Genomic DNA, 26,202 nt, shown 5'->3' with positions numbered 1-26,202 from the left:
ATTCCCTCTTCTCAGGAACCTATTGTATTTGCGATGCAGCTTCGGAATATAATAAACACTTCTCATTATGATGTGTATCAGTGTGTTTTGATTCCGCTTTCTTCATTTGTTGTCTCTGTTAATAACAAAAATGATTTAAGCGTGTTTGAACACTGAGAATTGAGAACGTTGTTGGATGATTTCATGGATGTATTCCGTGCTCAACTATCGGAAGGTTTACGTCCAGAACGGGCAGTAGACCATCGCATAGATTTAGTACCTAGGGCTCAACCTATTAGTATTCCATTTTGAATATGGGCTATATACGCCCAAGTAAATCACCTTGGGGAGCACCTATCCTCTTAAGAAAGAAGAAAGATAATTCGTGGAGAATGTGTATAGATTATAAACGATTGAATAAAGTGACAATTAAGAATCGCTACCCTCTTCCTCATTCCGATGATTTGATAGACCGTTTGGCCGGAGCGAAGTATTTCACTAAAATTGATTTGCGTACGAGTTATCACCAGTTCCGTATCTATGCTAAACACATAGAAAGAACCGCATTCTGAACTAGGTATGGCCACTACGAGTTTCTCATATTACCTTTTGGTTTGACCAATGCTCCTACCACCTTCCAGCAAATGATGAACGATTTGTTCCGAGATTTTATGGGCAAATTCGTTGTCGTGTTCTTTGATGACATCTTGGTATATAGTCGGGAAGTATGTCATGTGCACGGATTGGTATCTGATGTGTACTGGGTACACAAGACTAGCTTAGGTAGCTTGGGGTGGCTTAGGGCTAGGCAGGCTTGATTCTAGGGTTGAGTGTCAAGGGTACGAACCAGCTAGAGGTCTTCGCTATTTTTGGCGCTTGGGGCCCGAGTCTATATGGCCCAGAGGTTCAGTTGAGCAAGTCTCGTTCCCAGGTGCTAGGTCTAATCCTCGATTGAGTCGTGGACGCGCGCATGCATCTTAGCGTAGCCCAAGGCCCAGCAACAGATCCGAGGCTTCATGGTGTCACCGGGTGGTATGGGACACCAGGCTGGTTAGGATCTGGTTGGGAGTTCGTGCTAGTAGCTCAGCTCGTGGCTTGGAGGGAACATCTTTTGATTCGGGATTGCATCCTGTAGATGTCATGATTGGGTGGTGCCTGCTCAGATTCCTCACGTTCGTGTGTTCTTGTGTTTGCTTGCAGATTAGAGGTTTCAGGAGTGATGGGGTCGTGTCAATGCAGATGATTCTTTTTGTGTGCCACGAAATACTGAGAGGGATCTTTCTTCGCTTATGCAGGCTTTCTCACTGTATGGGTTGGATGCTGGCCTTCATGTCAATTGTTAGAAATCTCGCTTGTTGCCTTTGTATTCTAAAAATTGGCATAGCCTAGTATGGCCAGGGAAAATTATCCCGCCCACTCAACCGGTACGCCATCTTGGTTATCCTCTGGGTTGGACAATTACCCGTCGTCAACAGATTGATTGGGTTCTTGTCAAATTAAAGAAAAAGTTGAAATATTGGAAGTTACAAAAGAGATCTTACATCCTTTATGTCCATCATCATGGAAATTTTCTGGCGTTCAAAGCATGGCTGGAAAAGCTTGTGCTTGCTTCCAGTACAACAATTATGTTCACCAAAATTGCATGGGGGGTTGAATATTCTTAATATTCATGTGCACATTCTGGCTCATAAAGGCAAAATGATGCTACAGATCCTACATGGTGCTCGTCCTTGGGCTGCTATGATGCACGTCCTGCTTCTTCAAATTATTACTCCTGCTTTTGGCTATTGGCAACCTACTCAGTGGGATTTTTTGTTGGGCAGTATTGAAGGCAAGGTTAAAGGTTGCCCTCTCGTTTCTCAAATGTTTTTGGATTGGAAACATATTCTCTCGCATTTGGCTTGGCATGGCCGTGACTTTTTGCAGGGTAACTCTTTGAGAGCTGAGAGCATCCACTGGTCATGGGGTTTTTCTCCACCGTTGGCTTTACAGGAGCCCAGACGCTTATATTTTCTTAATTCAAAAGAGATCTCCTCTGTGGCAGATGTCATTCATGATGATGGCACTCTTCTATCCTTTCCTTTGGCTGCTGGAAAATATGATCTAGGAATGCACTATCGTCCTGTATGGCAAGCCATTACTCGGATGCTTTAGCCTTTTGAGCTAGTACCTCCTTTAGAACTTCAAGACAGGCTTCAGGATTGGACTCTTCTTCCAGCACACGTCCATTTGTCCTTTGAAGCTGTCTCATATTATAGTATCCTCTTTATATAAAGTTATGTTGTCTCCACCTTGGGCATCAAATAGGGCTAATCAAATTTGGTCTTTGCATCGTCCATTCAAAATGGTGGAGGAAAAGATTGAAACAGATTTGGCACTCCAAGGTCTCCCTTCGACAATAGGTCTTTTTTATGACGTGTTCTGTTGGGGGTTTTTCCGTTTGGACAGCTTCTATCATGCAGACGTATTGCTCCGGCTATTTGTTGTAGGTGTTTGGCTCCGAGGGAGCCTGTGTCTCTTTTTTTTTTGCATTGCCCCGAGACACGGGACTTCTTGGGCATCCTTCAGCAGAGATTGTGACTGAGATTACCTCAAGCTTCTTTTGGAAAGCTTTTCTGGCTTTTTGGGATATATCCTGAACGGCCGGATTTTGAGTTGTTCTTTCTCTGGGTTCGCTATCGGGCACTCTGGACTCTCTGGAAAGATAGAAACCATGGGGTCTTTGGTGATCCTATTTTTTCTACTTTTGTTTTCTTTCGTTGTTCTTTGCAGCAATCACTCTTTGATTGTCCGCAAACTCACTACATAGACTATGATGTATATTTGGCCTATACGAAAATTTTCTCTTGATGTACTTTCTCAGCTTCCTAGCTTTGGGATAACTACCTTGTATAAAGCATTCAAAGTTTTCACCCAAAAATAACTAAATGTGTGTGTGTGTGTGTGTGTGTGTGTGTGTGTGGCATAGTACAATGGGATTTTATCTCACAAAACATGCAAGTTCTAGGGTTTGGGGGAAAAAAATGCAGCATCTTATTTATTGGTTATATCAAAATAGTGAAGCTGCTGCTGGCATTCTGGCAGGTGATATTCTTCTCAGTGCATTGTTCTATGCCATAGCTACTCATCCCATGCTACAATACATGGATCATTTGGTAGGTGCCTTGCATGTTCTGGAGATACATGGCAGCAGAACCTTGCTTGCGTAGGCTAATGATGACGATTCCTTTTTCTTGTCGCATGTGTTCTTTATCGGTATATGGTCTGGCTGCTGGGTTGGATGTCAATTTTTAGAAATCTAAACTTCTGCCTCCCATGAGAAGGCTTAGCATTGTTTATTATGGCCCAGGGACATTGTTTTACCCCACCTTGGTACGGCATCTTGGCTATCCTTTAGGGTGAACGGTTACTCGTCGTCAGCAAATGGACTGGGTGCTTGACATACTTAAGAAGAAATTGGAATATTGAAAACTGGCAATTTGGCCTTTGCACGCTTGCTACAGCATAGCTCAATCGATTTGGTTGCTTATATCCAATTTTATTTACCTTTGATGATGTTTGCCAAGCAAGACATCTCCAATTTATGTCCTATTATCATGGAACTTTTTTGGAGGTCACGCTTCTGTCAGAAAGCTCTTAGGCTGCTTTTTGTGAATCACCTTTGCACGTCTAAAATGCATGGTGGACTGAATATCCTTAATATTCACTTGCATATTCTAACTCACAAGGGAAAAATAATGCTGCAATTTATGCAAGGTGATTAGCCATGGATTTTCATGATGCAACATTTGATTATGCACTTGTCTTCTCCAGCTTTTGGTCACTGGCAGTCCACTCAATGGGACTTTCTTCTAGGTCACATTAAAGGCAGAGTGAAGGGATGCCCTTTTGTCTCCCGTTTGATTATTGATTGGAAGCACATACTCTCCCATCTTAAATGGAATGGTAGGGACACTCTAGCAAGTAACTCTTTGTGTGTTGAGAGTCTTCACTGGTCAAAGACATTGCACCTCCTTGGCTTCACAGGAACCTTGCCGCTCTTATTTTATTTCTTCCAAGTCTCTTCCATGTGTATGATGTGCTTGACTCAGCTAGCATGGTCATCTCTTTTCCTGTAGCAGTTGGACAGTATGTTGTGGGACATCATTATAGGTATTTATTATCACATATGATTTTCGGCCAGTATCTTGTCTTGAGATTCTTGACCGTCTAAAAGACTGGGTTCTTCAATCGGATGATCATGTTTGGTGTGCGTTACTATTATAGATGAAATTATGGTTGGATCTTTGTATAGGTTTTGCTGCCTTCCCCATGGGTTTCACTTCATGCCAATCTATGATACACACCTCTCAGAGGTGGCGGAAAAGATTGCAGCACATTTGGGCTTCCAAACTCCCTCTTCAGCAAAAGTTCTTATGGCGGGTTATGCTTGTGGTTCTTTCTTTTGGACAGATTTTAGCTCGTCGTTGTATTGCTCCTACCACTTGTCGATGATGTCTGTCTATACGGGAGTCTATGCATCATCTGTTTAGGCATTGCCCAAAGTCTCATGATTTCTTGTTTCTTCTACAGCAATGTCTTTAGACTCATTTCCCCAATGCTTCCTTTGGCAGGAATTTCTGGCTGTTTGGTTTTCAGCCTAAGAGGCAGGGCTATGATCTCCTGTTTATTGGGTTCACTATTGGGCACTTTGGACCCTATGGAAGGGCCACTATCATCGGATCTTGGTGATCCATCTCTGGCTAACTATCAGTTCTTTTGAGCATGTCTACGATAATCATTTAATGATTGTCTACATTCGTGGGATCTAGATTTTCTTGCCTTCTTGTCATATAACGACATCTTCTAATGTTGGTAGCTGGTTGTCCCTTTTGGGACTGTTCTTTGTAATATACTGACAAATGGATTTCACCCCCGAAAAAATATGTGTGTGTGTGTGTGAGATACAAGTGCAGATATACCTTTTGCAGGGAAGTCACAAGTATGCTTATGTTCCCTGAAGATGGTGAAACAATGTATACTTCATTCAATGAAAATTTTGTTGCACATTGTATTTTGAAATCTTATGTCACTTAGTGCTGATATTATCTAAGGCTTCAAGAACATGTTGGTTTAGTTTGAATTTGATATTTAATTTGTATAATAGGCTTATAAAAGGTGTTGAGCGGGGTGAGATTTATCTACGCTTTGAGCATAATGCTCAGACAAGATTTTTCTTGTGCAACGCAGGCAAGTTCTTTTACCCTCTTCAAAACCTTTGACTTTAAGAGAGTTTGCATCAATGTGAAATTCCATTTAGAGTGGAGATGCCATTTCTTTAATTGGATTTGGTCAGGTGCATGTCAGACCTGTGAATGTTTTAATCCAGAAATAGCATTTGCTGCTTTCTTTCTTTAATTTTCTCATATTTTGTCAATCTAACCGTTTGTTTGATTCTTCACATGAAGGCGACTTTACTCTTTGGATTGTTAGGAAACTGGATGAGAATGGGATGATGGCTAGGAACTTACTCAAAGGGCAGGGAGGCCTTGGGAACCTTGGGTCGAAAGCCAGGGCTTTACAGCAACTGGAAGGCCTTGAAGGGTGGGATCAGCTGAAAAAAGCCATTGAGGCAACCAATGAGGAACTCATATTCGAGCGAAAAATAATGGATAGGCTACCTTTGCACAAATGGAGTGATGTTGATGGGCATGTTCTACTCATAGGAGATGGTAATTGCTATATAAGCTTTAGTGGCTTTATACACAAAAGATATTTTTAAATGCATGTTGGCTTATCTTATGTGAATGGTTATATTTTAAAAGCTTTCATCTTTAAATTTCATAACCCAAGTAGAAACAACTTTGTCATATGTTGGCAATGGGAAAGCTTTTATATAATTATGGTTAAGGCAGTGAATATTTTAAAGAGTACTCTCATTCATGCCCTCTATTCTTCACTATCGCCACCCTACGCTTAGCCACACCACACACACCACATAGGAAGCACGACACCTACCACGACATACACTTTGATTACAACCTCTCACCGGCCTACTCTGGACACCTAACCTACATCGATCACATACCACTCATAGAGGACCGTGCTGCCCTGATTAGTCGCACACTCCACGAGGCTGCCCTCCAAATCTTTCCCCACACCACACGGTCCACTAGACCACCACCTCTTGGCTCTGTACCCTGCAACAATTGGTACGATGCGGAGTGCAAGGCTTATCGCCGACAACTCCGATTTGAAACTAGATGTCACCAAATGAGGAGGAGCTGCTGCACATCTTGTACAGCAGCAACTCTAGGGATTTTTGGCGGAGATTCCTTCAGCGTAGGTCCCCATCACCCCTCACTGACACGAGAGTCTGGCACACGTATGCACACCATCTTTATGATGTTCCACACCAGCCTACTCTAGATCTCATATACACACCTTGCCCCACCACTTGCACGTTGTTCACCAGAGGGGGAGGGACGCGACATTGAAACTGCACAATGGCCGAGTGAAGGATCACGAGGAGCTATGCACTGAGTTTATCGCATATGGGATCGACACGTTAGCCCCGATCCTAGCAAAGCTATTCAATGACGCTGTCTGCCTTGGCTTCCCCCGCACATGGACACTCAACACCATCACCCCCATCCACAAGGCAGGGGATCCCATGGACCCGAGTAACTACAGGACTATCATGATTGGACATGTGATGTCCAAGATCTATGCAGCTGTATTGGATGCATCGGTCAGCCTGTTCGCAGAGATGAGAGGGCTGAGAGCAGAGGGTTAGGCCGGTTTCAGGCGAGACCATGGGACTACGGATCACATACTCACACTCAGGAGTGTCATTGAGGAGGCCAGATCACGGAAGGAGAGGGTATATTGTTGCTTTGTGGATTTCCGCAAAGTCTTTGACACAGTACCTCGAGCTCGTCTCATCACACGCCTACAGACATAGGGATTTGACCAGGAGATCATCTGGGCAGTCATAGCACTGTATGAGAGAGTCTTAGGCCGAGTTCGGACAGGCGCAGGTGAGACAGATGAGATCTTGAGTACCATAGGAGTCAAACAGGGTTGTCCCTTATCACCGACCCTGTTTGGCCTCTACATCGATGAGCTTGAGACTTTCATGGGGGCGTTCGGAGGGACCGGTTGCTCACTTACTAGGATCATCATCAGGATTCTTCTTTATGCAGATGATGTGGCACTCTTGTCGTCCACACCCGAGGGGCTCCAGCGACACCTGGATGCACTCTGCAGGCTTTTTGTTTATCCCATGATTTGGAGGTCAACCTTGGCAAGACCAAGGTCATGATCTTTAACACCTCTCGAGCAAACATGCAACGGAAGGAGGTTACTTTTACTTTCGGTTGGTCACCAATTGAGATCGTATCCTCATACACTTACTTGGGGGTCATCTTCTCTGGCCCAATCTTCACGATGAGACCAGCGATGCAGGCCAGACTGAGCAGGGGATATGCCTCACTGGCTCGGCTAGAGAGACAATGCTTTCACTCCCACTTCCAAGACCCTCGAACCAAGGCTCTTCTCTTCGACTCCTTGGTCCGACCAGCCGGTATGTATGGCAACCCTTGTTGGGGGCCTGACATGTCAGAGATAGAGTTGACATGGGTGGAGCGCCTGCAGATCCTCATGCTCTCACGGATGATCCGGGGGAAACCGTCTGTACCACATCACATCATTTAGGCCGAGTTTGGTGCTTCTCCACTCCAGCTAGATGCAGCCTTTCAGACCATCACATATCTACACTGGGTTAGATCATATGGGGACTGCACATCAAGGAGACAGAGGTTGCCATGGTTGGCTCTCGATTCCTCCATGAGGTTGGAAACAGAGGGAGACGAGCGATGCTGGTATGCACGGACTCACAGATGGTTTGTGAGACTAGGGTTCCACATCGATAGGATACCTCCTTTTTAGTACAGTTTAGATGCCCCTCCGGTACTCCCACCCACCATCCCGATTGGGCCACACACCAACCAGGTCATTCGAGAGGATCTCCTACAGCTACACACCTTTAGGACCTGGTTGGAGCCGAGGGAGCTCCCAGTGAAGCTGAGTTTCTACAGAGATTAGTGTCTTCGTATTTCGGAGGAGGGATTCATCACCACCGGGGTACACTGAGCTTCATATGCCTCACTCACTACGGATCTCCATCGGAGAGTTTCAGGTATCATCACACAGCCTCTGCATAGAGAGCGGCAGAGCAGAGGGGATTCCTAGGGAGCATCGCTTATGCATATTGTGTGACTGTCAGGAGGTTGAGTCGGAGGAGCATTTTATTTTCAGGTGCCCAGTGTACTATGAAATCCGAGGTCGCTACCACTGCCTCTTCAGAGACGGCTCCGGGCTCCTTTCCAGATTCCTCGCCTACCCAGATTAGAGATGCCTTCGCGGCCTTCATTCACGAGGGGGTCCGACACAGGGAGTACTTACTCAGGCGACGAGGCTTGGCCACATCATCAGACACCTCTCAGAGCAGGATCACAGAGTTCTTCCCATCGAGTGACATTGATCGTCCAGTCTCTAGCCGTAGACGTGACAGAGACCCTGACCCGACGATCGCAACACGACACACGAGACATCGAGGGGAGACACAGATCACTCTGGGGGATCTCGCGTCATTGTTTAGACCCGAGATACGTCCCATGGGAGTCACGGTGGCTCTGGTCTTGTGTCGAGCCTCATCCAAGAGACTGAGACGCACGGCACACCTTGACGGGCGCCAGCGTCCCATCACCGGCTATGCACCAGCCAGGGCGACATTACATACGGAGGATTCCGCTCCGCTCCAGTCCTTTTCTTTTCTTTTCATTGTTACATCCAGATGTATTTGATTATGTATGATGAGACTTAGGGTTCTGCTTAGGTGATGATGCTCGTTTCAGTAGCTCCACCCTTACTGTGATTTGTATCAGGTTTTCTTTCAGTCTCATAGACCCATCGGTCTTCCGAAGACTCTAATAAAATTTCTTTCTTTCTTTCTTTCTTTCTGTTTTGGGTTCTTCCCATTGTTTTAACAGGCCTTTGTCTTTGTGTATGCTCAAAAAAATTCTGCCTAGTACACTTATGAGTTGTAGATACATGCCTTGAATTGCAGCAAGAGAATTGGTTGGGCACATCTACATGCTAATATATGCATCCAAAATGTGGCAAAACTCCCCTACTACCAGACTTTTCAAAAACAATTTGGAATAACTCTCTCAAAGCTATTTTTGTTTGATTATTTTGTGAGACTATCACCTACTGCCTCTTCATATGAGGACTCATCCTCATGCAGTCCTCATGCAGATAGTGGGGCATATAACACACCAATAGTGACTAAGGAGAGAATAGCAATGGTGGTGCCAGTCCTCATACATTGTACCAATTCTTACAATCTATAATCTGTTAGACTAAACAACAGTCAGCTAGCAATCTCAGTCGTTAAGAGGAATTCACAAAAGTCATTCCCTAACTTCACACTAAATTTGATATCTTCCAATTGAGTTTTTGTGTTAGCAAGCATAGCCATCTACCAACCTCTTAATAGAGAGATCTAAATTGTCACGATCTTGTGTCGTTTCTCTTCTATACCTTTTTATAAATGGTTGGATGAAGGAACACTTGTGGAGGGTGTGCCATTTTCGACATGACACATCATCCCAAGAGGCACAATCCTTCGCCGATTGTTCAACAAAGAGCTATAGCTGTTCCAAAGAGGCACACTTTCATGCCCTTTTCTTCCTCACTGGACATCCAGCCCTGCCCTGTCCTCTCCACTCCATTTCAAGCTTGGGGTGGACTTTTGTCGTGAGGAAGCTTGTGCTTCAGCTTGAGTCGTCCTGTTTTGTTGCGGCTGCCACCTTCTCAGCTGCAGGGGCACACATTAACTGGCATAAATCCTTTGGCTTTTGGATCAGTGATGAGGACACTCCAGGCTGGGGAGTTGACATTGGCTTTTCTTGGATTCAGAGGAGTGTTCTTGTCAGATATTTGGGATGCCAGGTAGGATTGGGCATCTCTCCAGCACAACAGTTTGCCCGAGTACTAAAGAGTATAAGGAAAAAGCTAATATTTTGGAGCTTAGCCAAACTCGACCTTGCATGTAGAGTTGTGGTAGTGAACCAGGTTCTTTTGGCCACCGCCTGGTTTGTGTGTTCTTGCTGGTGCCTGCATCACTCAGCTCATTAGACCAGTCAGGAACTTTTTATGGAGTGGACTTGATGGCACGGTAGATGTTGCAGCGAGGGTGGCCTGGGAGACCATTATTCTCCCTACATGTGAAGGGGGCCTTAATATCATTGATCCGGACTTGCAGTGCAGGGCATTGCTTTGTAAGGTGGTGGTGAGGGGACTCATGCCTGGGCAGGAACCTTGGAAGGATTTCTTTTTTGGACGCATTTAGGCTTGCACACCTACCTTGGGAGATGATTGGGTGGACAGCCCTTGCTGGATTTTTACTTCCACCCCTCTCAGATCTCCTGCCTCTCCTCTCATGACTGCCATCCTGAAAGCTTGAGGGAGCTTTAGGAACACTCTTCGGAGGGTTCCGCTCTCTACCCTTGAAGAGATTGATAGGCAGCCGATCATTTGGAACGATAGTATACTTGATGAGCATGGCAGACCACTGGGCACTTCCCATTACATGCAGTGGTCTAGATGGGAGAGAGGCCCCGCCTACACAGTAGGCACTTGGAAGGCATTTATCAGGCTACGTGAGGATCAGAGACTACAGTCAGCGAGTCACCTCAGAGGGGTAGCACGCAGGATTTAGCAGATAGATACAACCATCTCGGTGGAATGGACAGTTGAGATGCCTATTACTTCCACCACTTGGATGGGAGCTTTTTCGAGGACAGCAGTTCCTCTACAGGTGATCGCTCTTCGAGGTCTCGAGGAAGATGCACTAGTCTTTGACGTTGGGGATGGAGGCATACTCTCTAGATCCACGGATGATATCCTTCTAGAGGTTGCGTTTTAGCCTGTTAGGATTGCTGGTTTTGTGGACCATGGAGCGGGCTTGCAGTGGTACTTAGACCCTGACCCTCTGCTCTTGGCCTTAGGATCTTGGAGATTGTGGTTATATGGAGGTGCACTTATCAGGTGCTTGTAGTGGGACCCAGGAGAGTGGGAGTGGATAGATCATGGGCAACGAGAGGGCGATTCTCTTCTTTCGTTTCACGATTGGTAATGCCAGGAGATTTCAGCTGAGCAGTAGGGGTTGGATTCCCTCTAGAGCCCCCCATTGGGACAGCTTCTTCATCACCGCAGATTTGCGTAGGAATTTCTGGAGGAGGCTCTGGAAATCCTTTAAGAATAGAAAGATCACTCTTTTCTTTTGGCTTTCTATTCATGGAGGGATTGCAGTGAACCAGTGGAGATCACGATTTGGGGCTGATCCCACTTGCACTCGCTGTCATTCTTCAGAGGAGTCAGTGCGACATTGCCTTTGGGACTGCAGTCAGGCGAGGGTTGTTTGGAAAAGGGTTGCTCAGATACTCAGCATTTTTCATACTTTCCCTTTCTTCATGACTTGGGGCTCGGTCGCATGGTTGTCCCTTACTGGGCCCCAGGTGTTTTATGAGGGTGAGTCTTCTTCTTGGATACTCTCAGTCCGCCGGCAGGTGATAGAGCCCTGCTCCCTTCAGGATGTACCACTTACTCCCTTCAGAGCTTCTCATGCTTCAGTGGACACCTCTTGGGAGATTTTGGCTAGCATTTCCTCTTGGCACATTGTGAGAGCCAGATGTACAGAGGCCTTGGATGGCACCCAGATACACCCATCACAGGTGTTCACGGGTATTTGGACTGACATGGTTCACACTTTGATAGCCATTTGGGCTAGCATGCAGGGCTCTTCACGGGCAGCCTCTTCTAGGAGGACTGTATTTCTTCGAGTTTGGAGGGGTTCTCCCTTTTTCTCGGAGGTTTCTACCGGATTGAGATGGCACTATCTGCCCCAATCCTTTCTTTTTGGCTCTTGAGCTTTTCATGCATTGCATGGTATATCATCCTGTATGGAGCTTGCTCTAACGGTTTTCTTTAATACTTAATAGAAGTCTCTTTTTGCAAAAAAAAAAAGAAAACAATGTCATTTTACAACCCCCCTTGACATTGCTTGTATGTCTCATATCCCCAAGCCATGTCGATGTCGTGTGAAAAGAGGCGCTGACAGGATTTTAGTGAAGATATCGGCCACATTGTCCTCAGTGGAACAATAGGTGAGGTCGATGAAGCCATCTGTAATACAATCCCGCACATAATGATAGTGATTCTCAATGTGTTTCATGCGAGCATGAAATACAGAATTGTTTCCAATAGCAATGCAACTCTGGCTGTCACAGAAGATCTGAGTTAACGTCACCATCCTGAGCATGATGCAAGTCATGCAGAAGCTTCCTCAACCACATACATTCCATAGTGGCTGAATTCGCAGCTTTGTACTCTGCTTCACTGCTGCTGGAGAGAGACACTCGGTCTTGCTTCTTACTAATTCATGAGATACATGTTGAGCCCAATGAGAAGCAATAGCTGGAAGTGGACCTTGATCATCTATGTCCCCTGACCAATCTGAGTTTGTAAAGCCACTCAAAGAAATGTCACCATCTGGAGCATAATGCAGCCCATAGGTAAGTGTACCATGTACATAATGGAGTACCCTCTTCGCTGCATTTCAATGCGTGACTGTGGGACAATGCATGAACTGAGATAGAAGAGCTTTGGCAAGCAATGTCTGGCCGCGTAGAGCATAAGTAAATCAAACTACCAACCAGCTGCCTGTACAAAGTACCATCAAACTTTTCAGCCTCATCATGCTTATTCAGCTTGAGTCCTTTTTCCAATGGAGTGGCCATAGGCTTACTATTCTCCATCTTAAACAACCCCTTGGCATATTTGGTATGTAAAATAGAAATCCCCCCTTGGGTTTGCCAAAATTCAATGCCAAGACAGTAGTGTAAGAGGCCCAGATTTGGTATGTCAAATGTCTGACAAAGGACGGACTGCATTGCTGCAATTTGCTGAGAATTATTGCCAGTGAGTATGATGCCATCAACATAAAGAACTAGCAAGACCAAATCTGATTTCTATTGCAGAACATATAAATTTGGCTCTCTTTGAGTGTTCACTGTAGGCCATCCTCTGGTGGTTCTAGTGATGCCCTATAGGCCATGGTATGTGCCTTGTAGGAAAAATAAAGACACTTATAGTGTTAGTGTCTTTTAGGCCACATAGGACACTTAGTCCTAGGTCTAGGTACTTGTACCTTGTACTCCTTTGTTTTTGGTTTATCCAAGATTTGACGTGACGGCTAACTCATCGCTTCTTTAGCTACCTGCACTCTCTCTCTCCTAATCGATCCTTCAGTGGTATCAGAGCGGGGCTTGACTTGTCTTCCTGCCCCCGGACTTCCTGTTGTACCTGTCCGTAGTACCTGTCCGTACTGGGTTCTGTACCTGCGTTGTATTGACATGTACTTGTGTTGTACAGATCCGTACCTGTCATCGTACTTACGTAGTACAACTTACGTACCTGTGCTGTACTGTCTGTCCCGTACCAGAGCCACGGTACCTACGCCACCGTACAAATCAGTACTTGCATCGCCGTACTGTCCGTATTGATTGACGTGCCTACACCGTACAGCCTGCACACAGGATTTGCGTCGCCGTACAGCCACGTGGAAACATACATACATCCGTACATCGTACTTCAGTCGTACATGATCCGTACATCATGCATATTCCGTACTGCTCCTCTGTACAGTCACGTGTGCACGTACCAGGCTACCGTACAGTTTCGTACAGCTGTCGTACACTGTTCCGTACAAGCAACGTATTGCTTTCGTACCAGCATAGTACTTGTTACCGTACTGGCATGCGTACAGTTGTACTTGATCCCGAATTTGGTCAACAAAAATTTGGGACTTTTGCTTTGGAAGCTAAATTTCAACTGAGCAGTAACTCATACTTTTGAGTTTGGGACAGTAGCTCATACTTTTGCATTTTCAAGCCTTGAGGCTATACATTTGGGTCAATATTGCAGGACATTAAGTCACTTCTGCAGGACATTGAGTCACTTTTGTAGGACATTGAGTCAAATCTTCATACATTGGGTCACATTTGCAAAAATTTCAGCAAAATTTGGGGGTTTTCTGTATTTGCCCTCTTTTTGGCCTATTTGCCCTCAATAAATTTGGGGTTTTTGCCAGATTTGCTGTTCTTGTAGTGAACATTGCCTGCCACAGTCACATCTGGGTCAGATCTGCATTTGCCCTTTGATTTGGGTCAGAAATTTGCAGATATTTGCTGTCATTTTTGGACAGCCAGCTTTTTGCAGTGATAGCCTTGAGGCTTTTGGGTTTTCAGGTCTTTTTCAGGGTATCACATTTGCTATGGCTGGGAACAATCAAGATTTATTTGGAGTTCTTCGTGAAGATGATAAGTTGGATGGCACCAACTATCCGATGTGGTCTTATCTCATGAAACATATTCTTGTTGCAAAGCATTTGTGGAATATTGTTTCTGGGGCTGATCTGAGGCCAGCCAATGCTACAATGGTTGCCTCTACTGCTGGTCCCTCTGCAGGGGGTACTACTCCTGATGCCTCTTCCTCTAGCACTCCTGCTGCTGCTCTTCCAACTCAAGAACAGTCAAGATGGGATGCAAGAGATGCAAATGCACATTCATGCATTGCTTTATCATGCAAGAGAATCATTATTCCACACATCCGGTCTTGCAGGACAGCAAAGGAAGCTTGGGATAAATTGGCTTCTACGCAATAAATTGGCTTGTGTTGCATATTTGAGAAGGCAATTACAGGAAGTCAGTATGAATGAAGGTGACTCTATGGATGCATACCTGACAAAGGTCAAGGACCTCATGGAACAGCTTGCCAACATTGATGAGGTGGTGCCAAATTCACAGCTTGTCAATACCACATTGAATGGATTGCCAAATACATATCAAGGGTTTGCTACAACCCTTCGATTAGTGGCCATGGGTAATCCAGACCACTATTCTTTTGATCAGCTAGTTACTTTGCTTTTGCAGGAAGAGCAAAGTAGAGCTAATAGACAAGCCATTATTCCTGATCATGCATTTGCTTCACAGCAGACAGGAAGAGGCAAGGCTTCCAAGCCTATGGGCAAGCCAAAATCTGCGCATAGCAGCTGCAATTCCTCCCATGCATCTAAAAATACAGCAGATAAGTCAAAGAAGAAAAGATGCAACTATTGTCGCAAGCCTGGACATGACATTTCAGAATGCAGGAAGCGCATTGCTTCGGAGAAAAAGAAAGCAGGATTGACAGTTAATGCCTCACATGCTATTGAATACCATGAGCCAGAAGATGCTTCACATGCACATGCTCTTCAGGATGATTGGGCATGGGCTGTCCATTGCTCATTTGATCCCTCCAAAGCTGATGCATTCTTTACTGCGAATGATGCTCAGTCCTGGTACTTTGATAGTGGTGCTTCCAAGCATGTCACATCTTGCAGAGAGTTGTTCCATTCTTTAGCTGATGCACCTCGATCATCATTCAGCTTGATCATCATTCAGCTGCACTTTCTATTGAAGCATTGGCTATTGCAGATTCACAGCTTGCTGAAACTCATCTTTGGCATGAGAGAATGGGCCATCTCAATTATAGAGCTCTTGCAAAGCTACATTCACAGCAGATGGCAAATGATGTACCTCAGACTCACACAGTTTTCAAACATGTGTGTGAGGGTTGTCTTTTGGGTAAGATGCATCGATTTCCTTTTCAAAAGAATCGTCCAAAACTCTCACAAAGGAAATTGCAGGTAGTGCACAGTGATGTCTGTGGCCCAATGAGGACAAATGCCATTGGGGGGTATAAGTATTTCATGACTCTCATTGATGATTTCACAAGATATTGCTGGGTATATCCTTTAAAGGCCAAATCTGAAGTTTTCTTATGCTTTCAGAGATGGCTGAATATGGTTGAGAATGAATCAGGAAGCAAGCTTGTCACCCTCAACACAGATAGGGGGGGTGAGTATATGTCAAAGGAGTTTGATGCATTTCTATCCTCACGGGGCATTATTCACTCATGCACTACTCCTTACACTCCTCAGCAGAATCCTGTTTCTGAAAGGAAAAACATGTCCACAATGGAGATGGCCAGATGCATGCTTAAGGCCAAGTCTTTGCCCAATAAATTTTGGCTTGATGCAGTAATGTGTGCCAACTATGTGCTGAATAGATCACCTACATGGGCATTAAAGACTATTACACCTTATGAAGCATGGAAAGGCAGGAAGCCTTCACTTTCACACATGAAAGTTTTTGGGTCTCTTGCATATGTTCATGTACCATCTCAGCTGAGACATAAGCTTGATGACAAGGCAATCAAATGCATATTCATTGGTTACAGCCAGGAGAGCAGAGGGTATCGGTTATATCAACCAAATAGTGGGAAGATTATTGTCAGTAGAGATGTGATCTTTTCTGAACATTCAGCTTCTCCTCTTGTGGACTGCAAAGCAAAGCCAGGTGTTGACATGTTTGATGCCTTTGAATCTTGGTTACCTCTGCCATCATCAGAAGAGGATTTTGAGCAGCAACATGAGCCTCCTGCAGGCCCTCCACTAAGCAATAATCAGCAATAACCTCAAGCTGATTTGCAGGTTTCTCTTCCGGCACAAAATGATCCCACTACTCATGATGCAGTCATTGAAGAAAGAGCTGTCAATAGACAGCAAAGGCAAGTTCCCAGATGGCTTCTTGATACATTGAGGGACAGCAAACAAGATCAGCTTTTTGCTGCCCGGACAAGATCAGGGAATAGACAGCATGGTCACTTTCTTGAGTTTGCACTCCTTGCTACAGCTTGCAGTGAAGAGCCTCTGTGCCATAAAGATGCTTTTGACAGCAAAGAGTGGATGGATGCAATGAGAGTTGAGTTACATTCCATTGCTAAAAATGACACATGGGAATTAGTAGATCTCCCTCCCGGCAAGCATGCCATTGGAACGCGGTGGGTCTACAAATTAAAAAGGAAATCTGATGGCAGCATAGATCGATACAAAGCCCGTCTTGTTGCAAAAGGGTATGCTCAACATAAAGGCATTGACTTTGAGGAGACATTTGCTCCCACATCTAGGATTACTACCATTAGATGTGTCTTTGCCATGGCAGCCCATCATCATTGGCAAGTGCACGACCTTGACATCAAAACTGCTTTTCTTCATGGGGATCTGCAGGAAGAAGTCTATGTCACACAAGCGCCTGGCTTTGAGGTTGTTAATTCTGAAAATAAGGTATGCCGGCTTAGAAAAGCCCTTTATTTTTTGAAGCAGGCACCCAGGGCATGGTATGCCAAAATTCATGCACACTTACTATCCCTTGGTTTTCAGATTAGTCCCACAGAACCCACTCTTTATGTCCGTGGGAGTGGATCTGATTTTTTAGTGCTGATTTTATATGTGGATGATATGCTCATCACGGGCCCAGATACTCAGTAAATTGCAGCTTTCAAGGCTGATTTGCAGCAGATTTTTGACATGTCAGACATGGGACGGCTCCATTATTATTTGGGCATTGAGTTTGCTCATGTTGCGGGGGGTATCATGATGTCTCAGTCCAAGTGTATTGGACAGCTCCTTGATCGTTTTCAGTTTGAGGATTGTAAGCCAATCTCTACTCCAGTGGACCCTGGCTTCAAGGGAGAATAAAGCATCTAAATAAAGACCACCATTCGCTCTGTCATCTCTCTTGCCGCGTTTTATGGATGGTCAGTGTACCAGATGGATGTCAAGACCGCCTTCCTCAATGGGGATCTCAAGGAGGAGGTCTATGTGCCTTAGCCCCAAGGTTTTGTTGTTCAGGGACAAGAGCACAAGGTATGCAAGCTCAAGAAAGCCTTGTATGGGCTGAAGCGAGCGCCACATGTATGGTATCATAAGATACTCAGTTCTTGCTGTCCTAAGGCTTTGTGAATGAAGGATCGATTAGGAGAGAGAGAGTGCAGGTAGCCAAAGAAGAAGCGATGAGTTAGCCGTCACGTCAAATCTTGGATAAAGAAAAAACAAAGGAGTACAAGGTCTAGGTATTAGGAGAGAGAGAGTGCAGGTAGCTAAAGAAGCGATGAGTTAGCCGTCACGTCAAATCTTGGATAAACCAAAAACAAAGGAGTACAAGGTACAAGGACCTAGACCTAGGACTAAGTGTCCTAGGTATCACATAGCCTAAGTGTCCTATGTGGCCTAAAAGACACTAACACTATAAGTGTCTTTATTTATGTCTACAAGGCACATACCATGGCCTATAGGGCATCACTAGAACCTCTAGAGGATGGCCTACAAACCCCCCTCCATGGGATGGGTTGAAGTACTCTGGAAACGTCTCAGAATACCTGGCATTTTCTAGTCATGGTGGCACATGTTCATCCAAAAGGATATAGCCACCTATGAATGTACAAGGGATGTCAGATCATGTAACAAAGGAAACCAAGTGTAAATCTTGTCGAAAGACTTCGAACTTGGGACGAGGAAGTGCCTTTGTAAACATATCTGCTATGTTGTCCTTTGTGGGAAGATAGGACAACTCTATGTCTCCTACTGACAACCGCTCCCGAACATAATGATAGTGAACTTCAATATGCTTGGTACGCGCATGAAACACTGGGTTACGCGCAATGGCCAAAGCACTCTGGCTGTCAGTGTAGACCATAGTGGAGGATGTCTGGCAAATACCAAGATCTGTAAGTAACTGTCGAAGCCAAACACACTCTACTGTAGCGGTGAAAGCTGCTCTGTACTCAGCCTCACAGCTAGACGTGGCAACTGTTGGTTGCTTCTTGCTGAGCCAAGAGATACATGAATTGCCAAGCAAAAAACAATTGCCAATATGTGACACTTTGGTGTCAGAACATCCTGTCCAGTTACTATCCGTGTAAGCATGCATGGTAAGTGAACCCTGATCACCATAGAAGAGGGCTAAATCCTGAGTGCCTCTGAGATATCTGAAGACTTTTCTCACTGCCTGCCAATGCTGTGAACTGGGCATGTGCATGAATCTGCTGAGCTGAGATACTGCATACTGCAAGTCAGGTCTGGTGTGACATAAATAAATAAGGCATCCAACAGCCTACTGATAAAGAGTGATATCGCATGGTGGGTTCCCATCATGAGCTCGAATCATTTGTCTGATTTTCCTGTACTTTTTGAATCATAAATTCAAAATTTGGGCAAGATATGTGCAATTCCATGAAATTGGATTACACTACGTCTTTGCGCGAGCTTGCCATGGCCCTTGAAAGTTTTGACAATTGTACTTCTCAACTGTACTATTAGCGTGGTACTCGATTTTGTAGATCCATTTTGTGCCAACCACATTCTTGCCAATGGGCGCATCAACCAAGTCCCATGTAGCATTCTTTTGAATGGATCTTATCTCAGTTTCCATGGCTTTCTGCCATGCCGGATTGCCGTGAGCATCCTCAAAGCACTGAGGCTCAGTTTCAACTTCCATCACTTGGGTCATGAGAGCGGAATTCACGTGCTTCTTGGCATTTCGAGTACCTAGACCTAGGACAAAGTGTCCTAGGTGTCACATAGGACTAAGTGTCCTATGTGGCCTAAAAGGCACTAACACTATAAGTGCCTACACTTATGCCTACAAGGCACATACCATGACCTATAGGGCATCACTAGAACCACCAGACGATGGCCTACAAACCCCCCTCCATGGGATGGGCTGAAGTACTCTGGAAACGTCTCAGAATACCTGGTAATTTCTGGTCATGGTGGCACATGTTCATCCAAAAGGATATAGCCACCTATGAATGTACAAGGAATGTCAGATCATGTAACAAAGGGAACCGAATGTAAAGCCTGTCGGAAGACTTCGAACTTGGGACGAGGAAGTGCCTTTGTAAACATATCTGCGATGTTGTCCTCTGTGGGAAGATAGGACAACTCTATGTCTCCTTCTGACAACCGCTCCCGAACATAATGATAGTGAACTTCAATATGCTTGGTACGCGCATGAAACACTGGGTTACGCACAATGGCCAAAGCACTCTGGCTGTCAGTGTAGACAACAGTGGAGGATGTCTGGCAAATACCAAGATCTGTAAGTAACTGTCGAAGCCAAACACACTCTACTGTAGCGGTGAAAGCTGCTCTGTACTCAGCCTCACAGCTAGACGTGGCAACTGTTGGTTGCTTCTTGCTGAGCCAAGAGATACATGAATTGCCAAGCAAAAAACAATTGCCAATATGTGACACTTTGGTGTCAGAACATCCTGTCCAGTTACTATCCGTGTAAGCATGCATGGTAAGTGAACCCTGATCACCATAGAAGAGGGCTAAATCCTGAGTGCCTCTGAGATATCTGAAGACTTTTCTCACTGCCTGCCAATGCTGTGAACTGGGCATGTGCATGAATCTGCTGAGCTGAGATACTGCATACTGCAAGTCAGGTCTGGTGTGACATAAATAAATAAGGCATTCAACAGCCTACTGATAAAGAGTGATATCGCATGGTGGGTTCCCATCATGAGCTCGAATCATTTGTCTGATTTTCCTGTACTTTTTGAATCATAAATTCAAAATTTGGGCAAGATATGTGCAATTCCATGAAATTGGATTACACTACGTCTTTGCGCGAGCTTGCCATGGCCCTTGAAAGTTTTGACAATTGTACTTCTCAACTGTACTATTAGCGTGGTACTCGATTTTGTAGATCCATTTTGTGCCAACCACATTCTTGCCAATGGGCGCATCAACCAAGTCCCATGTAGCATTCTTTTGAATGGATCTTATCTCAGTTTCCATGGCTTTCTGCCATGCCGGATTGCCGTGAGCATCCTCAAAGCACTGAGGCTCAGTTTCAACTTCCATCACTTGGGTCATGAGAGCGAAATTCACGTGCTTCTTGGCATTTCGAGTGCTGGCCCTTGTTCTTCCCAATATAGGCCGAGCTTTAGCATCTGTAAGTGTCAACCTAGCCCATCTAGGAACTGAATTCTCAGTTGTTCCGCTGGGAATAGCATCTGGAAGTGCATCTAGAGTAACATCCTTTTCACGGTGCTGATAATGCTTCCAAATATTGGGCTGTTCCTCCTCATGAGCTGCTGCAAATATGAAACATTCGAGGGAAAAGAACCCTCAACATGTGGCAACCCTGCTGGAGTCTGAGAGGTAGAGGGAACATCAACTGGAGAACCCAAATCAGCATCATCCTCAAACTGAATGATGTCCAGAGGTGTATCATCATATGGAGGTAACTCCTCACTGATGGGCTGCATGCTATCATGCTCTGCAAAAAAACATCTCTGCTTATGATTACTTTCCTTGTGTCTAGATCATAAAGCCTAAAGCCTCGGCTTTCAGTGCTATACCCCACAAAGATGCATTTAATGTTTTATCATCAAGCTTGGATCGATTTTCAGCCGGTACCAAAGCATATGCAACATACCCAAACACTTTGAAGTGATTCACCTTGGGATTGTACCCAATGCTTGTGTAGGATAGCGATTCTGAATATATGTGGCTGTAACAATTGCTTCACCCCAAAATGCTTTTGACATTCCCTTAAATTCGAGCATACACCGTGTCATCTCCATGAGAGTCCTATTCTTCCTCTCTGCAATCGGAATATGCTGAGGCGTGTATCGCACTGTTTTGTGATGCTTTATCCCATGCTCTTTCAAGTAGAACTATACTCTCCTCCATTGTCGGAATTAAGTGTTCTAATTCTAGAATTGGTTTGGTTCTTAGCCAATGCTTTGCAAACAGAACATCTCTGCTTATGATTACTTTCCTTGTGGTTGGATCATAAAGCCTAAAGCCTCGGCTTTCAGTGCTATACCCCACAAAGATGAATTTAATGTTTTATCATCAAGCTTACCAAAGCATATGCAACATACCCAAACACTCTGAAGTGATTCACCTTGGGCTTGTACCCAATGCTTGTGTAGGATAGCGATTCTGAATATATGTGGCTGAAACAATTGCTTCACCCTGTTGGAGTCTGAGAGGTAGAGGGAACATCAACTGGAGAACCCAAATCAGCATCATCCTCAAACTGAATGATGTCCAGAGGTGTATCATCATATGGAGGCAACTCCTCATTGATGGGCTGCATGCTATCATGCTCTGCAAACAAAACATCTCTGCTTATGATTACTTTCCTTGTGGCTGGATCATAAAGCCTAAAGCCTCGGCTTTCAGTGCTATATCCCACAAAGATGCATTTAATGTTTTATCATCAAGCTTGGATCGATTTTCAGCCGGTACCAAAGCATATGCAACATACCCAAACACTCTGAAGTGATTTACCTTGGGCTTGTACCCAATGCTTGTGTATGATAGCGATTCTGAATATATGTGGCTGTAACAATTGCTTCACCTCAAAATGCTTTTGACATTCCCTTAAATTCGAGCATACACCGTGTCATCTCCATGAGAGTCCTATTCTTCCTCTCTGCAATCGGATTATGCTGAGGCATGTATGGCACTGTTTTGTGATGCTTTATCCCATGCTCTTTCAAGTAGAACTATACTCTCCTCCATTGTCGGAATTAAGTGTTCTAATTCTAGAATTGGTTTGGTTCTTAGCCAATGCTTTGCAAACAGAACATCTCTGCTTATGATTACTTTCCTTGTGGTTGGATCATAAAGCCTAAAGCCTCGGCTTTCAGTGCTATACCCCACAAAGATGAATTTAATGTTTTATCATCAAGCTTACCAAAGCATATGCAACATACCCAAACACTCTGAAGTGATTCACCTTGGGCTTGTACCCAATGCTTGTGTAGGATAGCGATTCTGAATATATGTGGCTGAAACAATTGCTTCACCCTGTTGGAGTCTGAGAGGTAGAGGGAACATCAACTGGAGAACCCAAATCAGCATCATCCTCAAACTGAATGATGTCCAGAGGTGTATCATCATATGGAGGCAACTCCTCATTGATGGGCTGCATGCTATCATGCTCTGCAAACAAAACATCTCTGCTTATGATTACTTTCCTTGTGGCTGGATCATAAAGCCTAAAGCCTCGGCTTTCAGTGCTATATCCCACAAAGATGCATTTAATGTTTTATCATCAAGCTTGGATCGATTTTCAGCCGGTACCAAAGCATATGCAACATACCCAAACACTCTGAAGTGATTTACCTTGGGCTTGTACCCAATGCTTGTGTATGATAGCGATTCTGAATATATGTGGCTGTAACAATTGCTTCACCTCAAAATGCTTTTGACATTCCCTTAAATTCGAGCATACACCGTGTCATCTCCATGAGAGTCCTATTCTTCCTCTCTGCAATCGGATTATGCTGAGGCATGTATGGCACTGTTTTGTGATGCTTTATCCCATGCTCTTTCAAGTAGAACTATACTCTCCTCCATTGTCGGAATTAAGTGTTCCAATTTGGTTCTTAGCCAATGCTTTGAACTCCTTAAACCAATTGAACATTTCAGATTTTCTTTTCATGAGAAAGAGCCAAGTGAACCTTGAATAATCATCAATGAATGTGACAAAATACCGATACCCTCTATGGGTTGCGACATTCATTGGTCCACAAACATCACTATGCACAATCTGCAAGACCCGTTGTACTCTTACTGATCCTGGATCATCCTTTTGGAATGGTAGGCGATGCAACTTTCCAAGAGCACAACCTTCACACACCTCTTGAGCGGGCTGCTGTAATTTTGGCAATCCTTCAACCATATTATGATTATGCAAATATGCCAAAGCTCTGTGATGTGCATGACCAAACCTAGCATGCCATAAATCACCTGAGTAGAATAAGATACAGCCATAGCATGCTGATTATAGGGCTGAGCATCAAGCTTGTAAAGACCCATGCTGGCCTCATAAGAACCTGTAGCCACAATCTCATACCCTTTCTTTGGATCCTTGATCCCTCATTGATCATCCTGGAATTCCACAAGCATGTGCTAATCATGGGCCATGGAAGGAATTTTCCTCAAGTCAGGAACATACCAGGCATCACGGATATACTTTTTCTTTTTTGATTGCATTTGCCTCTCTTCACCTTTGCACCTTTATCTGCATTCGCTGCATTTGTGTTTGCATTCCCCTTCTTCCTGGGCTGATAAGCATGGCTGCTCTTTTGCTGAAATTTACCCTTTCCATGAGTGGCAACTGCTTGCTCACTTGCACAGGCTGAATTGGAAGTCCGCATTTCTTCCTGTAAGAGCAAGCCAACTAACTCCTCAAAACTGAGTGGAGCAGCCTTGAGCATAATAGTCAAGGAAGTAACAAACATATCATATGAGGGTGCCAGACTATTGAGGGTGATAGAGATCAATTTCTTGTCTTCTATATCCTCATCGGTAGTTGCGAGCTCATCTTGAATGTCAGTAATCTTTGCAATATGAGCTGAAATAGTTTGACCTTCTTGCATGGACAAGTCACTGAGCTTATTGTTCAAAGCAATGCTTCTTGCTTCATTCTTCACATTCCACATACTTTTCACTCTATCCGAAGCTGCCTTTGAAGTCTTGCAAGACTTGATAGTGGACTTAATGTGTGCCTTCACAGACAATGTAATCAAAGACAACGCTTGGGCATCCTTGCGATCAAACCTCTTGTGATCCTCCATGGGAGCGGTAGTAGAAGCTTGAGTGGTAGTGCCAGAAGTGGATGACGGACTCGTGCTAGATCTAGTAGGTCTACTAGCCTCATCACCATTCACAATGTCCCATAAGCCCTTTCCAACCAAGATATTGTTGAGTGTAAATTACCACAAAGCATAGTTGGGGCCATCCAACTTATCGGCCTCAGTCATGGTCCCAAAATTCTCTGAAAGAGACATGATGCTGGCTCAAGAATACCTGCAAATAAATCTGCAAAGAAAGGCAACAAATGGGCACCTGAAATGCAACTGACTGCTATGCAATCACTTCAGTGGCATATACTGATAGTGGCTGCTCTGAAATAGCAGTAAACCTGTCCCAAAAATTGCTTGCACTAAGCCCAATCCCTACGGGGATAATAAGTGCAAAAATCTGCCCCAAAAAATCTGCTCAATCACAATCCCCTTCCGGGAAACAAAATGCAATCAAGCACTGTACATCTGTCTCAAAACATTCTGCTAAATTGCAGCCAAACAATGGCTCAATGCTATCATGCAGCTATCCGTACAAAGCCGTATGGCCGTATGGACGTCCATACAATTGTACGGACAAATTTTTGCAAAATTTTTCCATGCCCAAAATGGTGCGGGACAAGTTGGTTTGTTTGCGGGCAACTCTGAAATTTTGAAAAACATTGAAATCGGATTTCAAAATGTCAAAAAACAGCTGCTGGACTGTTTCTGGCGATGAAACGAGGCACTGGATTGAACTGGAGAAAAATGTGTGCTGCCAGGGTCGAATGCGAGCTATGGGAGCTGGAACGGAATAGAATGTGGGCAACCAAGAACAAAACTAGAGCACCAAGATTGCGGGAGTCTGAAAGCAACCGCGGGAATGGACTCTAGTGACGGAGGCTCTGATACCACATGTAGGAACAAGAATGGAGAAGAGTTGTGAACACAAGAGAACAAGATGTGAATACAAGTGAACTCCAACTAAAATGTTCAAATGAAACAATACAAGTACTTGGTACATATAGTACCCATGTACTGGTCAATCATATAGTTGACTTATGGCCTACAACACCATATCATTGTAGATATCTCTACACTCTCCATCAGATTTGCAAGATCAAAATGCAACTCAGCGACTTCAAATTTTGATGCCAGTTCCAGCTTGTGGCTCAACAATTTAAGATCTGTGTTTTGTCTTCATAATAGCAACATTTAGATGCCTCGAACTCTGATGAGATGGAAGATTTCAAAGGTATGCAGGTCTATGAGATTGCATCCATTCTGATGCCAGTTTTACCCTGCAACAGCATGTTTTAAAATGCTGTGTTTTAACTTCGCAATATCAATGTTTACATATTTTTGCTTGAGCCAGTTCTAGGTTGTAGCTCTGTGTTTTAAAACATTGTGTCTTTGTTGAAGAACAACAATATTTAGATGCCTTGAATTCTGACAAGATGGATGTCTATGAGATTGCAACGATTTCGATGCCAGTTCCAACCTTCAATACAACGTTTCAAATTGCTTTTACTTCACAATACCAACGTTTATAATAGCAGTGTTTGCATGTTTTTGCTTTATTGCATTTTTTATATGCCACTACACAGAACCTCACCTCCTTCAGGTCAACATTGGATTCATTTT

At 44.3% G+C, this 26,202-nt stretch overlaps 1 protein-coding gene across 6 annotated transcripts in view; it reads left to right on the top strand.

The window, feature by feature from the left end:
- The window catches only part of LOC147902126 (uncharacterized), an 89,105-nt gene that overhangs the window by 34,853 nt on the left and 28,050 nt on the right, over positions 1-26,202 (top strand). For 2 of the 6 annotated variants that reach the window (XM_087375229.1, XM_087375227.1), the window contains exons 4-5: positions 5,126-5,208; positions 5,427-5,690. In XM_087375229.1, coding sequence (XP_087231355.1) covers positions 5,126-5,208; positions 5,427-5,690 — 347 coding nt within the window. Of the gene's footprint in view, positions 1-5,125; positions 5,315-5,426; positions 5,691-26,202 lie in introns of all 6 variants that reach the window. The other 4 variants (XM_087375231.1, XM_087375228.1, XM_087375233.1 and 1 more) reach the window with 4 other exon arrangements.

The sequence above is a fragment of the Dipteris shenzhenensis genome, chromosome 5 (assembly GCF_047967505.1).
Source record: "Dipteris shenzhenensis isolate YYH24624 ecotype China chromosome 5, Dip_SZ_1.0, whole genome shotgun sequence".
Taxonomy (NCBI): Eukaryota; Viridiplantae; Streptophyta; class Polypodiopsida; order Gleicheniales; family Dipteridaceae; genus Dipteris; species Dipteris shenzhenensis.
Note: the sequence above shows the minus strand (reverse complement) of the source record. Positions and strands in the feature narration are given on the sequence as shown.